The sequence below is a fragment of the Lepisosteus oculatus genome, chromosome 21, assembly GCF_040954835.1.
Source record: "Lepisosteus oculatus isolate fLepOcu1 chromosome 21, fLepOcu1.hap2, whole genome shotgun sequence".
Lineage (NCBI taxonomy): Eukaryota > Metazoa > Chordata > Actinopteri > Semionotiformes > Lepisosteidae > Lepisosteus > Lepisosteus oculatus.
In genome coordinates, this window is record NC_090716.1 from 16,625,042 (window position 1) to 16,641,896 (window position 16,855).

A 16,855-nucleotide genomic window follows, 5' to 3' on the forward strand; every position below is an offset into this window, starting at 1 on the left:
GTATGTATTTCTATAGTTGTATTTTTAAGCAGAAAAGTTCCACTTAATCTTCAGTGCTGATTTCTAGAGGAGTTCACTAGGGGTCAGTCCTTCAGGTCCCACTGTGGCTCCAGACCAGCCTTGTGCCTTTTCTGCAGTGTAGAAAATAGAACAGTGCTCTGGATTCCTTGGGAGGAACAGGGGACTGAGATGATTACAGTGCAGCTTCTTGCACTCTTTCTGGGTCAGTACGGGGATGGGCAGTGAGTGGCAAGTGTAGCATAAACAAATTGCTAGTAGGGAATTTGCCTCATGCTGCAAGGTTACTAAGAATACAGGCAGAGTCCTGCGGTCCAGACATTGTCAGTTTGAGCCTGCGTCATTGACAGTGACCAAGTGGTGTGAGTCGGGTTTCCTGTGGTCTGGGAGTCGCTTCACTCTCCTGTACGCAGTGCAGAGCTCAGCCTGTGCAAACTGCACAGCAAGGCAGCTCACAGACAACAGCGGTGCTGTAGACAAACATTTCAACAAGGTGTGGCCTGACAAGGCCCCTCAGCAAAGTGCTTGACTGCTCGATTTATGATATTTGCACAGGAGGTGGGCCATGTCCCTCTTTCAGTCAGTGCCAACTCTCTTTTAGGCCATGTGGAGCTTTCAGACTGACGCGAAAATTATATCCAGGGTGTCTTTGACAGGAGAGGGCTGCAGTGGCACAACCAGACTGATTTCAGTTTTTGGAGTGGTTGGGGTAAAGCAATTAACAGCTTGCTTGTTTGCTAGTGGCTTCTCATCATGAAGATCTTTTCCAGCTATTTCTTGAATGATCACAGGCAATTGGGTTCAACAACATGACATCTACTCCAAGACACCCATAACCCTTTCAACAATGGAGTGCCTCCTTCGCTATTAAATGCTTTGCCTTGTAACCCTGTCTTATGCTCTTCGGTACTTGTTTGAAAGGGTGAAAGAACCCATTGGTTTGACTTCACCCTTCAGGTTTAAGACACCCTGGTAATAACTGCTGAGCAGAGACTGAAGAGATTCATCTCCTGTGTTGATAATAGTCTGTTTAGACCCTGTATTTTGCTTCTTGATATTTTTTGAATACTTTTCAGGCTAGCAATGCTCATTTGTTGTGATGGTGATGTGGCAGTTAGATTTTTGTAAAGTCCTGTAAGTGCAGTCTAACCATTTACTGGTATTAAAAGTTCCAATGATCACCTCAGCTTTCAGCTTACTCACTATTTTCATGATTAAAGAAATCCTGAACAGCCAGGAAATGACTAGTAATATAGCCAGCAATACATTGACAAGTGCAGACTTGAAAAGAAATGCTGGCAATTCAAACCTTCCACATGCTGTTCATACACAAGACGTATTTAATTTGTTTAATGTAAAACCCACTATTACATCTCTTCTTTCTCCTTTAGACAGTTTGTAATATTGAAGCCAAAAAATCCATTACCAGACTAACTCCTTCGGAAAAATGTGTCTGTTACTGTAATTGTACTATTACTGGGCATCAGCCCATTTATCTTTCACACATTTTGGTATGTGTCTAACCTGGGCAGTGCTCTGTAAGGCTGAGATAAATGAGATTCACAAAAGAACATTTATGAATGAAAATGTTGCTGTCTTTGGGATTAAATTGTCTCCCAACTGATCCAAATACTTACATTCCAAATAGCAGTTCCATCTATCTCAATATAAAACTGACAGACTGGTATAAAGGAGGGTGCAGCCCAGAAACAGACTTCAAAAACCCAGAAGTAGACACAGGTCATTATGACTCACCGTGTTTGAGGACGTGAGCGTTAAAGCACAGAGCCTCTGGTTTTATCAGTGGCCTAGGCCGGACATCAGCATCACAAGTCAATCTAAAAACACCTCTAATGATAGCGGAAATGTAGGGTGTTGATGTGGATTTTCTGACCTACAGTGAAAAGTGCCACCAACTGGCCAAACAGAACCAATGTCTGATAAGAAAAAATACAGGGAAACTCTTCTACTGAAATTCAAAGCAGGGATTAAAAGAAGTCATACTTGTAGGGCCCCAGGAGACAGAGAGGTCTGATTTTGATTTAGGGCCTAATATCAAATTTATTTTCTTCTAATTGAGATGATTACAGTGCTCTCTGATCAGCCTCTATCTGAAATGTCACTAGGGCCTACCTCAAACACACGATTTACAGAGAGCATTAAAGCTCGGGCCTGAGCAAACCTCCAGGCTCATTTACAAGCAGGTCAAGCCTACAGTAGAGATGAAGTGTCAGATTACTGTACATGAGCTTTAGTGCGGAGCCTTGACATTAAAATAAGCGCTCCAGGACACAGCAGATTCATCCTGTTTTTCAGTAGCACTTCCGTGCTGCAGTAATAATACTCCCCTCAACACACCTCTGCATCAGGTACTGACGTTGATTTGTGTCAACAGGGCTCATTTCAACACAGTGGGACTTCACTGACCACGAAATCTCTATTCTTTTACTCTTCGTACTCTGTTTCAGAGGTGACTGCCTTTGCTCAGCATGCCCATGCACAATATTGCCGTTCCTGGGCTGAAGCCACTGTGCAGTCATTTTAATGGCACGCAGATGTTTTGGATGGATTTTCCATGCACATTTTCTTATTTTACACATTTTGCTTGCTTTAGATCCAGCTTGTCGTGACGCTCATTCCAGAAATTAGCAGAGTATTTAAAAGGGATGGATGGATGCTTTAGCCAATAACATTTTATGTCATGAAACCTGCATGACAGCCCCTGCCAGTCTGTCAGACAGGTCCCTACAGCAGGACTGTGCTGCTGATCCTAACAGGTTAGCCCTTTAAAGCCAGGACATTGACCAGCCTGTTTTGTGAAAGTAATAAATGTGTGAAGTGAAACCTTGTGCTGTTTTGGTACTGATACAAAGGTACTAGGGGAAAAAATGTAATATCTTATATAATATTATGTAATAATTTCTGTTATAGATTATTTATTTTTTAGTTTTTACCCACCTGCATTTGCTGCCTTGCTTGAATTCCTTTAACACGCAGATTTGCTCAGACTCTCCCCAGATTAGATATTCTGATGTATCAGATAATACTGAGTTTGCTTACTCTAATTGGAAACACAGTTCATCATCACTACCCTTTAAATTTTTACTTATTTTTATGTGAGTAATGGGTAACTGCAGAGAAATAAAAAATAAGTTTTTTTGTGACTTTTATTTTGCAAAGTCATATGTGTTGATTTTTGTGTTCCAGTTTAGAGGCAATTGTAACTGGAATTTGTCCTGTGTGTATGACATGGCTATAACTGGCCTCTTCTTCTTGAAAGTTATGGATTTTGCAACTTAGAAGTCAGAGTTTACCTCCAGATTGTGTTGTGCAATCCAGACGCCACCTGACACAACAATGACGAGTTCACGAGCTGACGAGATGGGTTTCTCCCTTTGTTCGCTAAAGACAGAAGACAACAGCTTTCCAAAGTCAGAGTGTAACCAGGTTTTTGGTTGAAACAGATAATGCAAAGATGGAAGCAGCTGAGTTTGAGGCAGTCTTTATCTAGGCCCCACTCTGTGTCACTGTGTCCTGTCAAGAGGAATCAGTAACGGTTGAGTCTTCCCACTGGAGACAGGGGAAACATTTGCTCCCTTGTGCTTTGGAATGGAGGTACCTTTGCCAAGATCAGAAAATTGGTGTGGCAAGCTTTCAGACTGGTGATTTAGAAACTGGGAACTTCCTGTTCTCATCAGCATCTGGAGGAACGTTAATGAGTTTTCCAGCTGGAGGCTTGGTGGCAGGTTTCAGTGATCTACTCACAAGAAATGGGGAGGCGGCAGGTGTTATTTATCAAGACCAAAGACTGAGATACTCTGATAAAGTGATACTTATAAGGAAAGATTGTTAAGAAAAATGTGTACAATTGTGTTCAGATTTTGATTATTTTTCCATTGTTTCTCTAAAATCAGTATTGACATTGCTGATTCTGTGAACCAGCTACTTAAAAGAGACAGAACGCAAGCTGTAAAGTGTTTATTCTTCTTCACCCTGGTAGGAGACAGGACCAGCCTGAGGGCTCCAGGTGTCTCATGCCATACAGCCACCTGGGGGCAGTGCGGTGTAGTGCGTAAGTCTCTGCTTTCAGAACCGGAACGTTGTGGGTTCCAGTTCCTACTTCAGATCTTGTTGTAGAACCTTGTGTGAGCTACTTTACTGAACTACTTTTTGGTCCCCGGCTGTAAAAATGGGGTCCAGTACAACTGCTCTCTTGCTTGCTGAATGCCACAGAAACAAGGACAAGCTCAGGTATGGATTTCCCTTATCGTCTGTTGCAGCAATGCACAGAAGCTGAATCAGCTACACACACGTGGGAAGAGGTTCTCTCCCCCATAGAACATGGAGAAGGGATCATTAATGGGGATGTTGTAGTCAGACCTCCGTCGAGCCAATTCAAGTAAAACGTTATAATGTTTGGTACTATGGTACAAAAGTAGGAGCTGCCTGAACTATTTTCTTTTCCACTATTTCTGAGTAACACAACATAAAACGAAGGAACTTGGAAACTTCCACTGTCATACATTGACTGATTGAAAAATAAACTTTATGACTTTTTAAAATGTCATTTTAAATGCTTCGTGAGCTGCAAAGAACTATTTGTATACCAGGTACACTGCAGTTACCACAGGCTTGTCGTATACTCCCCATTTACCAGATAGCCTGCCATTGTCATGGCTGAATGTGTTTTTTGTTCATTTTTCTGAGTTCAGGCTCTCCTTCAAGTCTCTGTATTAATAATTGTTACTTCTGTTTATCTACGTTTTTGTAGGAATGATAAAACCCTGGACACATTCATAATTTGAAAATATATTTTTTGAAAATTTAAAAAATGCTGCAGAGACATTTCAAATTATACATAAGGGGAAAATGTATAACATAGTCATCATTCACGGTTTGATTAAAATCTGTAGTATTAATATTGGTACCAGTGTAAGAGCAAAATGTGGTGTGTCATCAAAATCTGGTATGCATACCAGATATGTAATATTTGTGTAATGTCTGTAAGCCATACAGAATTTGTTTGAACTAGCCTGTAAATATAACTCGTAATTTCGTGAAGTCAAAAATGTTGTTTGCATACCATGAATGCTTTCAATAAACATCACACCAATGCATGAAAAAATAACTAAGTGGTGGCTAGCACAAAAATTAATAACTTGACATCCCCTACCTGAATTTCTGCTTTCTCAAGTCTCTCTGCACTGCAGAGCACCAGGTTCCAATGAGCAAACCCTGTGTTGATCTTGGAAAACGAACATGCGCGTACATGCAAAATCACAGGGCACATGGTACCACGTCCTGTTGAGTACCGCAAACTAACATGATGGTAGTAGCAGCAGGAGGGGTGACGCAAGGAAAAGCTGTTAAGTGGTAGTAGAAGTTATTTCTCAATATATTAAATAGTAGTAGTAAAGGTGGTAGTAGCATTTTTTAATAGCAATAGCATTTGAGGTCCTCATAGTATGACGATATTAATAATAAATCACTGTAATATTTATAGTAGTAGTCGTAGTATTAAAGCAGTGGTAGTGCATTTCATGCTAAGAATTTTTCAGACTGATTGTGTTGCTGTAATCTAGGTAGTGTAGTATAGCATTCTTGCATTGCCAGATTACAGATGTTAACTGCCTTTTCTAATGAGCTAAGCATTTCTGTCTGTATGTACTTCTGATGTGGTGTTTAAACACATTTGCCAGAGTTTACAACACAGTTGGGCTGAATGGACTTGGTGGCAGACATGCACTTGGTGCACCTTGTCTGAAAGGAAAAGTTAACACAAGTTAACTGCAAGGTTTCATTTCCTCATGGGAGTCCGAAACCAGGAGAAACTGGGAAATTTCTTCAGTTAGATTGCACGTATTTAGCAGTTTTACAGGCTGGGATTTACAGATTGAGGTGCGTGAAGATCTTCTTCATACACACAAGAAGCACTAAGGAATCATTATGAAACTATAGGATTCTCTTCTTATGTGGTGGGGTTTTTGACAGATTTACCAGCTTCATTCACATAAAATCCTCAATGGAAAGGTGGGGGAAAAATAGCTGGTTTGGTATCATCCAGCTGTTGAAACAAAGCTGCAGAAGTCATCCTTGGCTACTCTCAAGGCAACATAGAACTGTTGACAGTGACTGGTGGGTAAATAAGATTTCCTGGTGTCCCAGCAGAGAACCTTTCTCTTTCTGTCCCTCTCCCTCGATTTTTTGCTGTAAAGCAGGTTTATTGACTACGAGTCCTGTTTTCCAAACCCTGGCCTCAGCCCCGCTGATGTAACAAGTCCATAGGTTGATTTATGAGGTCTCTCTAGTGGTGCTTTGACAGTCAGTGATGAAATAAGGCACTTTGGGGATTCTTCAGGCAAGAGTAAACACTTAAACTGAAGCTTGGCTGTAAATGTGGATGGCGAAAGGGGAGTTACACTTGTCTCACTTAACAGAGAAAAACAGGAGATCTTGCTTCCCAAGTGCCTGCTTGCTAACTTTCAAGGTGTAACCCCTACCCCACCCATCCCAAATGTGGCTAAAGGTGAAAAAACATTTTAAAAAGCAGATATGTTTACAAAATTCCATTTCTGTTGGCTCTGGGGTACGACAGCAAAAAATTTTTCTATTCAAGAAATTCCTTCTTGTATTTGAACTTTCAGAAAGCTTTTGATCAAGTACCACATGAAAGAATAATCCTCAGTCAAAGGAATCTAACGACATGTGTGCACATTTGTAACAAATGGTTAAAAAGCAGAAAGCAATGTGTACTGAAAAAGGGAATGGCCTCAGCCTGGAGTGATATCATTATTGGGATGCCTCAAAGCACAGTACTTGGCAAACTGCTCTTCCTAATCTATATTAAAGATCTGATATGGTAAGTAAAAAGTTATCAGATTTGCAGATGATTCAAAAGTAGGTCGCCAATTGTCTAAAAGCATCACAAAGAATACAAGAAGACTTAGGACTGAACAGAAATACCTGACTAATGAAATGTAAGCTGGCTATGCACAATGTGTATGAAGGTAGGAAATGAATTCCCAAATATCTAATAGGTAGTAAGAGAGTGGAAGAATCAATACATGATAAAGGCATAGTTTGTGTACACTTTCATCAACTTGACAGTAAATAGAAGCAATAAAAAAGGCAGAGAGGTGCTTGATTATATTTGAAAGAGTTTAAGTAGTATAAATCAAGGGGACATCATGTTAAAACTATACAATGCATTAGTCAGAGCTGACTTGGAATATTATGTTCAGTTCTTGTCACCACACTACAAGAAAGGTACTCCTACTCTGGAGACAGTGCAAAGAAGAGCCACCGGACTTATTCCTGGCCTACATGGGATGTCACAATCGGAGTACGGGAACTGAAATCTCGAAATGACCACATCAACTCAGAGGAGTCCTTCAGGATGAGCACAACACAAGCGCACCAGGACAGGAGTGGAAATGAGGTTTAAAATCAATCAAGGCAGAAAGTAGGAGACACTTCTTTACACACAGGTTTGTGAGAGTCCAAATCCAACTCCCTGAGAGCCATTAAAGAAGGAATAGATATATCAGAAAACGGAAAGCTAAAGAAGAGACTGTTGTCATTCTCTCCTTTTCTTCTGCTGTATTCTCATCTCTAACTCAGCACCAGGGGTATTTTGTAATCATTTCAGTGCCCAGAATTAAGAGACATGTCCAGGCAAACTACTCCAAGAACTGACACATTTACAGTATGTCGAAAAAAACATTATTTGTTATGTCAGCACTAAATCTGCTTAATCTGAGGTTGACAATGAAAGATTGAGGTGACTAAAGAGAGAAGAGGTGTATTGCTTCGTGATCATGCTTTTCCCTTAAGGCATACTAATCATGTAATAGGTGCTTGTCCAATTTGCTTAATAAATGCATGTGGTATTCTTCCAAGATAAAAAGAAACATAAACACATTTTCTTAACCAAACAGAATCTTAATTTCATCATTATTCCGGGCTTCCAAATACTGTCTGATCCTGGAGCAAGCTCTCCAGCCTTGTTGTAGATACGATTCTCCAGAAAACGGCTGATGGAAATCCTCAGATTGATTTGCTATGAGCAGCCATAGTGATCAATAATCAATTCTTGATTCTTACCCTTCTTTTTCTCCTGCTCATCCTTTTTCATATTGGCCCCTCATCCAACCACAGATTCGACAGACTTTGCCAATAAAAAAGAACTGGATTCATTTGTCATAACCACATGCATTATCCCTCCAGGCTTGAGTGATCAATGGTTAGGTGTCCAGATAATAATAATAATCCTTTACACTTATATAGCGCTTTTCTGGACACTACACTCAAAGCGCTTTACAGGTCATGGGGATCCCCTCCACCCCCACCAGTGTGCAGCTCCACCTGGATGATGTGACGGCAGCCAGAGTGCGCCAGAACGCTCCCCACACACCAGCTCTCAGTGGGGAGGAGAGCAGAGTAACAGAGATGTTGCCTTGTGTGCTGTATATGGTTGTACAAGCGGTCTGGTGTCTGGTGCTAAACTTAATTGGATTAAAGCATAGAATACTACTCACAGATTTATCTCTAAATGCATCTTTTGTGTAGATTCATAGCTCAAGTTTCTAAAAATGCTACCAACCAATTTATTCTGCTGCTTAAAACAAAGCTTTTAAAATATTGTCTTAATGTGTTGCAGTGGAAAGGACTGGCAATTTCAGTATGAGATTGCCCTTAGTATGAGTTTGTTTAATCATTTCGGGCAGGAAGTCTTCAACTCCTTTGCTGGAAGGTCTAATGTCTTCTGGGTTTTTTTTTCTAAGCTGAACTTACTTTTCAACTGAACAATGATCTTAGTTATTGTCTTTGCTTTTGATTGTTCGAGATTGCACAGAGCTTTAGGAGCCTGGTTAGGCCCATCAGAGTCATGCTGTTGAATAAATAAATTGACAAACAAAAGATAACACTAGACCTCTAAGAGTCTTGAGACCCTTCATTTTGGATTTCTGGCTTGGTGGTGTTTATTTTTTCAGAACTGTATATGGTGGGTATAATGGGCAATATATATTTCTATCAAAACAAACCCTCTGCTGGGAGATATTGTGGATTTAAAATATAATATTACAAAAAAGCTGACAGCTGTTGTTTAATACTTTTGAGTGCTGTTCTCTTTCCTCCTTAAGATTGTGCATTGGAACAGAGGAAATCACACGTATCACATGAATTGAACAAGTCACAAAGAGGGACTTAATCTCATTACCGTTCAGATACAGTAGTCTAAACATCATTCCAGGGAGAAAAAATATCTGTATTTGACAATAATAAATAAAAAATCAGCATATTACAATATTACAAATAATATTAAGATAAAATAATGGAATAATATTTGAATAAATTCTTTTTATTTTAACTTTGTGGGGAAAAAATGAAACATTTCAAGAATTATATATTTTTTTAAAAGACTAAATGTACTGTAACTATCCATTCAAATGTACTGGTTATCATTCAAAACAATCTGTGGTTGTACATGAGGTAATTCTATTGGAATTTTATGTCAAAATCATTTAGAGACTCTTGTATTGTTTAATTATTATTTCTTATCGAATTATTGTTTTCTAATCAAAGAGCTCAACAACATGGCTTGTGCACAGATATAATCTGATTAAGGAATTTTAGGTTATAATTGTTTTATTCAAACGTAGTATTGTGTAATTTAAAACAATAATTATCTGTTTGACAATTGCTCATTTGAACAAAAATCATTATGTGGTTTTAACAACCACACTAAAGTGAAATAAAATTATTCAATTAGTAGAAATAGCTGTTTTTCTTCACCACAGGGTCCTAATTTAGAATCTGAAACCTTAAAAAAAGGATTTTGTTAAAAAACCAGGGAGATCTTGCCTTTTTGACCCAGCACATCTGCAGTGTGAATAGCCTGCTGTGTGATTGTGGAAATCACTGTTGAAATGAGTAAATCCTGAAGCAATGTGTTCTTTATTTTTGTGCAGAGGTGTCAGAGCTTTTTTCTGTCAAAAGATTAAGCATATACTTAGTCAACGCATCTAGGAACCTTTTTATTTGTGATTTGTGTTGTTAGCCCTGAAAAATCTGAATTTTCTGTGTCTATGAGAAGAAAAGTCTTGCATGCTGATCACTGACATGAGGAAGCCAGGCTGGTCTTCCATCTTTATTCAGTGAGAAGGAGCTATGTCAGTTATGATGTGACAACCTCATGTGCTCGAAACCTCCTGCGACTTGATCTCTTTCTCTAATGCTGAACTGCTTTCTGTGTTGATGGAAGAGACAGATGGTTGTGTGAACCAGATGTACAGTACCTGATGCAGTTTCTACATCCTGTCCTTGAATTTCACACTTCTGATGAGAAATGGGAACCATGTGCCATTTAGTTATTTCTACTGACTAGCCATTGAAGACAATTCCAGTGCTGCTTGTTCTTTGTCGAAGTGTGAATGCTGAGAACCGTTCTCAAGCTATTGCATTCTCTAGACATCAGCATTCACAGGTTTTCCCATTCCTAGTGCTCTGATTTTCCAAGAAAATACAAAGCAGCTTTGACACTAAACAAAAATCATGCACAAAACAGAGCAGGCATGAACACATCAACACTCAGGCTGCCTCCCTTTGCATTGCAGAGGGCCTTATACAGATGTATATCTGCAGCTCTTTTCATTGCACAAATATGTTAAAGGACATTCCTAAGCTGTAATGCAATTATGTCAAAGTACATCCAATTCATCTGCTTTCCCCTATTAGCAATACACCAAGCACCACTGGTTTGATTGGACTGACAGAGAGATAGTAAAGTAAATTATTCCATGTGTGATGAATGACTGTGTCACACTACTTCAATAAGCATGACCTTTGTTTTGAATTTTATTCGCTTTAATCTGAATGTTTCCATGGCTCAGTGTTTGTTATACAAGATCCCTTCTCTCCATCCATCATGCAAGAGGCAGCAGTCCATTACAGGGTGCACACAAGCTCACGGTGACAACTGATAGATAACAGCTTATGCTGCCACCATGATTTGGTAGATAGGACCATGGAGAGTCCACACAGAAGGTGCTCCAGTCTGGAGCCATACCCAGGCTAAATGCCACACCACCTCTCTGCTCAGCCGACATCCTCAAATGTAAAAGTTAAAATAAAAAAAATTTCTGATGTTAGATGTGTCAGCTTAGCTTTGCCTTAATTCAGAGCGGTTTTTCACATTTGAATAAGCAGTTTACCCTTTATAGTTTATCCACTTTAATCATCAGCCAGTCCTTGTCTTTTTGTGACCCTGTATCTTTAATTACCTACCTTGCTCTTTGCAGCTATGTTTTATCGACAAACAGGCTGTAAATGCAGTCGATATTGTCAGATAGTGACAAGGAGGGTCCGTTGATGAAGAGAGATACAGTCCTTTTCACATCTGCTTGGAAGCTCTTTTCTTTACCACGTCATGGACCTCAATGTAAACAGCAGATTCCTCTCCGTCAAGCTGCACCTTGAACCAGATGGGAAAATTGACTCCCAGCGCCTCTTTGAGTTGGAGCAACCACAACGTTGATACCCAGCACCTCATCACATTTCTTGTTATCCTTGAAAACTAGACAGGAAAGTTGTTAGGAGATTTGGTACACTTGAGTATGGCACACTGGCTACAACATGTGGAAACATTAAAGATTTGGAGTAACTACTGACGTTTTGCAGTTTACTGTGTATTCACCCATGTCTGCTCTTTGCCTCTAAGGTAGTGGAACTGAACTATACTGTGGTATAAAGTATGATTTAAAGTTTGATTGGACATCCATCCATTTTTCTAGCTGCTTTATCCAGTTCAGGGTCGCAGGGGAGACAGAGCCTATCCCAGCAAGCAACAGGCGCTAGTCGGGGTACACCCTGGATGGGATGCTAGTCCATCACAGTGCAGACAAACACAGACACACTCGCTCACATCACAGACAATCTTTCCAGAAACCAACTGACCTACCCAGAAGTCTGTGGACTGAGGGAGGAAACTGGAGCACCAGGAGGAAAGTAATGAAAACACGTGGAGAACATCAACCATGAGTAAAAAACTACATCTTAGTTTTTTTACCCATTCCTGGCACCTGCTCTGAATGTGATGTTTTACTGCGGTAGATGACCATATTGATCTTCAACAAGGATTTCTGCATATGTTTCTCACATGAAATCCATTCCAAGAAAACACATAAAACTACACCTTCATCATCGCACATTCATGATTGCCAACACAATATATTTAAACATTAAGGCATTTGTAATTAATCAAAGCCAAGTTGGTTATATCAATGATCAGACTGAAGAACTGGCTGCAATTAAACAGCACACTGACGTGGTTTGTTTATGGAAAAAGGAGGCAGTTATGACTTCATTTTTATTATTTTCTTTTTCCACATTGACAAAAAACATTATCCCTTTTCTGAATGATTGTGAGCCTCAAATAACAGCATGTAGTGTTGTGTCTAATCCAGCAGCAAAAGTATTCATTATAATTCAGTGGAAAAGCCAGGTTTATGACAGTACATTTCAAACATTTCCAAATGGTAAATTATACATTCATGCTTCAGTTATAGTGAAGTTTAATACCTTTTGTATATTAAGTTTTAATCATGGGCTTCGTGTAACACTTGGATACATTACAAAAAGTATTGTTTTAGTTCCTTTTCACAACAGAACATTTTTGCTTTTGTATTAGGTTGCTCTCTTCTGAGAGCTTTAATTGCTGCTACACATGTATCTATGTAACAGCTACTGCTGCACTGTCATTACATTAAGGATAATTACATTTCCTTGGCTTGTAAATGGGCAGAACTGATTGAAACGTGGTACTGAGACTTTGCTCTGAATATTAATGGTATGTGAATATAAATGATACCAACAAATCTTGATTTTCCACTTTAATTCAGCTTCAAGGAGCATTTAGAAACTGATACAAGCATTTGTGTGAATGTGTTGTTTTGTGCCAAACCCTAACAAAATTACAATTACAATTTTAAAGAAAAGGAAGAGGAGCAGTTTAGAGATTGAGTAGCTTTTCATTGTGTATACTGTTTGTCTGCCAATATATTTTGAGTGTTATTTCTGGAGGAAATCAAATTTAACTATATAGATAAATCATTCAAACATTTCAACATGAATTACAGCCATAGTCTAAAGACCACAGTCACTGCTTCACTCCTACTACCTAAGATTAATAAAGTCTTAACAACACTTAAATGTTAACAGAAGTAGTGAAGTTCATGGATTGAACTGATACAGGAGGTATCAATCAATATTTTGGTCAGCGGCTGCAAAAAGTAAAAAAATAATGGAGGGCTGGAAGTGTGTCATTCTGGGACCAGTCACACCCAGAGTGGGCTGATGGTTTCAGTAAGTGAAATTATCTGTGCACAGATTTATTACATCTATTTTTCAGTGGCAATTAAATAAAACATCATTACTTGTTTTGTGTTGTAAAAATGTGTTAATGATTAAAATTTGAAGAACCAAACCATTGGCCAGGTTAAACAGTCCCTGTGTCAGTCACACCTGTCTGTAGGGGTGTGGCACATTGATATACAGTACAAGTGCTTTAAATCTGTGATGTTAAATCAGTATGACGCCATGGGTTCCGTCCCAGACAGACCAGTCAGAGACCCCCATTCTTTCTTACCATGGTATTACTACTGTGTCTCAAACCACACCTTCCTGATTTTGTCTTGGCAGATATTGCACATGGATCAGAAGCTGAGCCACATTGTTGATGTTCTCAACTGCCTGGTGTCCAACCAGCAGTCTGCGCCATCTGCGCGACCAGCGGTCCAAAGCAGAACCCTGCAGTCAGAGTATTTCTCGAGCCACAACAGTCTGCCCACCTATGAGCAGCTCAGCATCCCAACTTGCACTAACTCACAGGACGAGAGCTCCTGAAGATCCCTGCCGTGTGCCCTTCAGCTCAGCAATGGTCAAACAACAAGATACTTAAGCAAAACTGTGAAACCAATGATCCAGAAACTAACAACCTAATGAGGTACAGTATACCTTCAGAAAGGGCCGAGCTATAGAAAACGGGAAGAACTGCAGACAGTTTATTGCTAAGGTAGGAAGAATGGTGGTTCTCCTAGCAGCTCCTAGAATTTCCTAGAAGCTCCTTTTTGGCTTTTGTCTTCTGTTGCCTTCCGGGAAGAATCAGAATCAAATTCACCATCACAAGTCCCACGTTGCCGAAATAAGGAACTGGGGTTTACAAACTCTGTGACTTGGCTGACTGAGTGAAAAAGAGACAACTATATGCGCTAAGCGTTAAAAAATGAAATATGTTACTTACAACTGCATCAAATTTGCAAAGATATCAGGAAAATTACCCAAATATTTTTGTAGCAGGTGCACAGACTTTTTATTGCCTACATGAGTAAAGTCACGACGGTGAGTAGCTTTTGTCATCATCAGAGGTGGTCTGCTGTGAAACGCTCAGGCTAGCAGCACGTGTGGCCATTGCTGGTGTCAAGACAAGCTGTGCATCTCTTGACACAGTCTTTGCACCAGGTGGTGGATGCTGTTTAGTGGGATTCTGTCCCAAGCCTCAGGTATAAAGTAAATGTGGCTGATGACTCGTCTCGGACGCGGAGAGGTCAAACCTGCTGCGTGAGGACGTGCGCCATCCCGTGGGAATGTTGTCACATCAGGAGAGCGCAGGAAGGGCAGCAAAGGACTGATCAGCGCAGCCAGGTGTTTTATACTGATGAGGCTTAGATCCACCACTCAGCATCACCGTATGTGTTCCTCTGCACATCCTGTCACAGGCAGGCCCATCAGGGCGGTTGACTCAAACCTGGCATGATTGTTTAAGATGTCTGAGCTCCACTGCTGACAAGTCAAATATATAGTTGACACAGAATCATTGTTCTCTCAATAAGAAGGTCCCTCTCTGTGTTTTCTTTCTTGATTTTTACCAGATATGACAGGTTAAATCACCTCATCGCCTCTACCCAATCAGCTCTCTCACTAATGCAATGGTTGTAACTTTCATAAACTCTCAATCAGCAATCAGTGATCTATTTAACAAAATATTTCATCATGTACTTGGTATTTGTAAAAGCATACATAGAGCGTCATGTTTTTGAAAAAAATGTTTCCTTCAATGTTCAGTATACAGTGAGGATAAATGGATACAAGGAAAGTCAGTTTGTTTCCTTACCTCCTCTGTGCTGTCTTATGAAACACAGAGATGGTAAATGTGTGGCTGAGCTGGACTAGTCACAGAGTGGATGAACATGCTGACAGAGGAGATGGGTCTGAAAATTGAACTAAAGTCCTAGAATTGCGATTGTATCTCTGTAATGGTCTCTGTTTCCATTCACAGACTCAATACAAAAGACAGTGTTTGGTTTGAGCAGTTGTGCCAAGTTGTAGAAAAGGACAACATGGCTGTACTCCTATGTCTGTCATCTTGTTAATGGAATTAGTTAGCATATGGTTTGCTTTACACATCCTTTTTAAGGACATTTTCTTAAAGATATTTTTTTTAATTGAAAAATGTATTTCATTGTAATTGTAATGGTAATTTTCAGAGTGTTTTTAAAACTGGCATTTTGTTTTGCTGTGTTAATTTTGTAGCTTAAAAGAGATGAGTAAGTTTCTAGAAATTAATTCACTTTAAGGCAGTGTAGTAGGTTTTCCTGTTGTCTGCTTTCTGTAATAAATGTTGTCGAGCGGTAGGAAACATTAGCACTGAACGTAGTACCTTGTTAAAGACTTCAGAAATATCAAGCTATGAGCCAGAGCAGCATCCAGAATACCAGAACAGATTCTCTCTCATCGTGGCATCTCTCTGTGGTGCGACTGGTCAATGTTTCTTATTGAAAACAACCAATCCAGCTCCTGAACCTGAGCCATTCACTTGTCAGGCAGCCTGCACAGGCTCATCACACTGTATACAGTATCATGCATACGCACTCACACACTGCAAACACTCCACACAAGGTGTGGGGAAGCATTCCCCTCAGTAAGTTTCTTACCTCCAGTACTATTGTAGCTGCAACTTAAGTAAAATTCCAGTTAAGTGTTTTATAGCTTTAGATTAACAAATTAGTTGATTGTAGCATTTTAAGTTTTTAATTGCATGCAATTATTTTAGAACGTTGTCATACCATTTTACTTCCACTGTTTAAAACTTTCACGAAAGTGGTCTGATCATTGAAGGTTGCCCGAAACAGAGATTCTTTTCCATGCAACTTGAAAACAGAATTTGACAATAACATTAGAATTTAGAGCACAATGACTCTTTTTTTTCTCTGTTTCACTGTTTTTAATACATTTATGCACTCCATTTCTGTACAGCTCTATAAAGCTTTATTGCTGTGAAAATGATCATTCACACCTCCTGCCAAATGGAACCTTTCTCTTTAAGAACCAAGTAACATTTTGGAGATCATAAACAACAGGAGAAACAGTAATCCAGGTTTGCAATAATAGAGCTGGGAACATTTTTGGAAGGTTTTCGGACAGGTGCGGGAAGGAAAATGCTGTTTTAGACAGTGTGGCATTGTATCTTCCATGCAGCCTGTATCCACATTTCTTCACATGCAAAATCATCTTAGAGAACCTCAGGGTCACCATTGAAACATCACAGGGATGTTGGCATTGTACTGAAACTGTATCAATCGTGCTGATTTTACAATGATTCTTTTGTTTTTTATAGTGTATGATTTGTATTATTTCTGACTCAATAAATTAATCTCACCTTTAAAACTGGAAGCCTTTCCTGATGACTTTAATTACCAATTTGCCATTTGTTTTTCTTCTACTGAAAAGAAAAGACTTGATTTCTGTTACGGTTTGTCACATTAAGCAACACTGTGACCCA

General features: G+C 39.5%; 1 protein-coding gene across 2 annotated transcripts in view; it reads left to right on the forward strand.

The window, feature by feature from the left end:
- The window catches only part of kcnq1.1 (potassium voltage-gated channel, KQT-like subfamily, member 1.1), a 282,710-nt gene extending 265,964 nt beyond the window's left edge, over window positions 1-16,746 (forward strand). For both annotated transcript variants that reach the window (XM_069181428.1, XM_069181429.1), the window contains one exon: window positions 13,717-16,746. In XM_069181428.1, coding sequence (XP_069037529.1) covers window positions 13,717-13,920 — 204 coding nt within the window. In that variant the 3' untranslated portion in view covers window positions 13,921-16,746. The remainder of the gene's footprint in view (window positions 1-13,716) is intronic.
- Window positions 16,747-16,855: the final 109 nt, after the last annotated feature.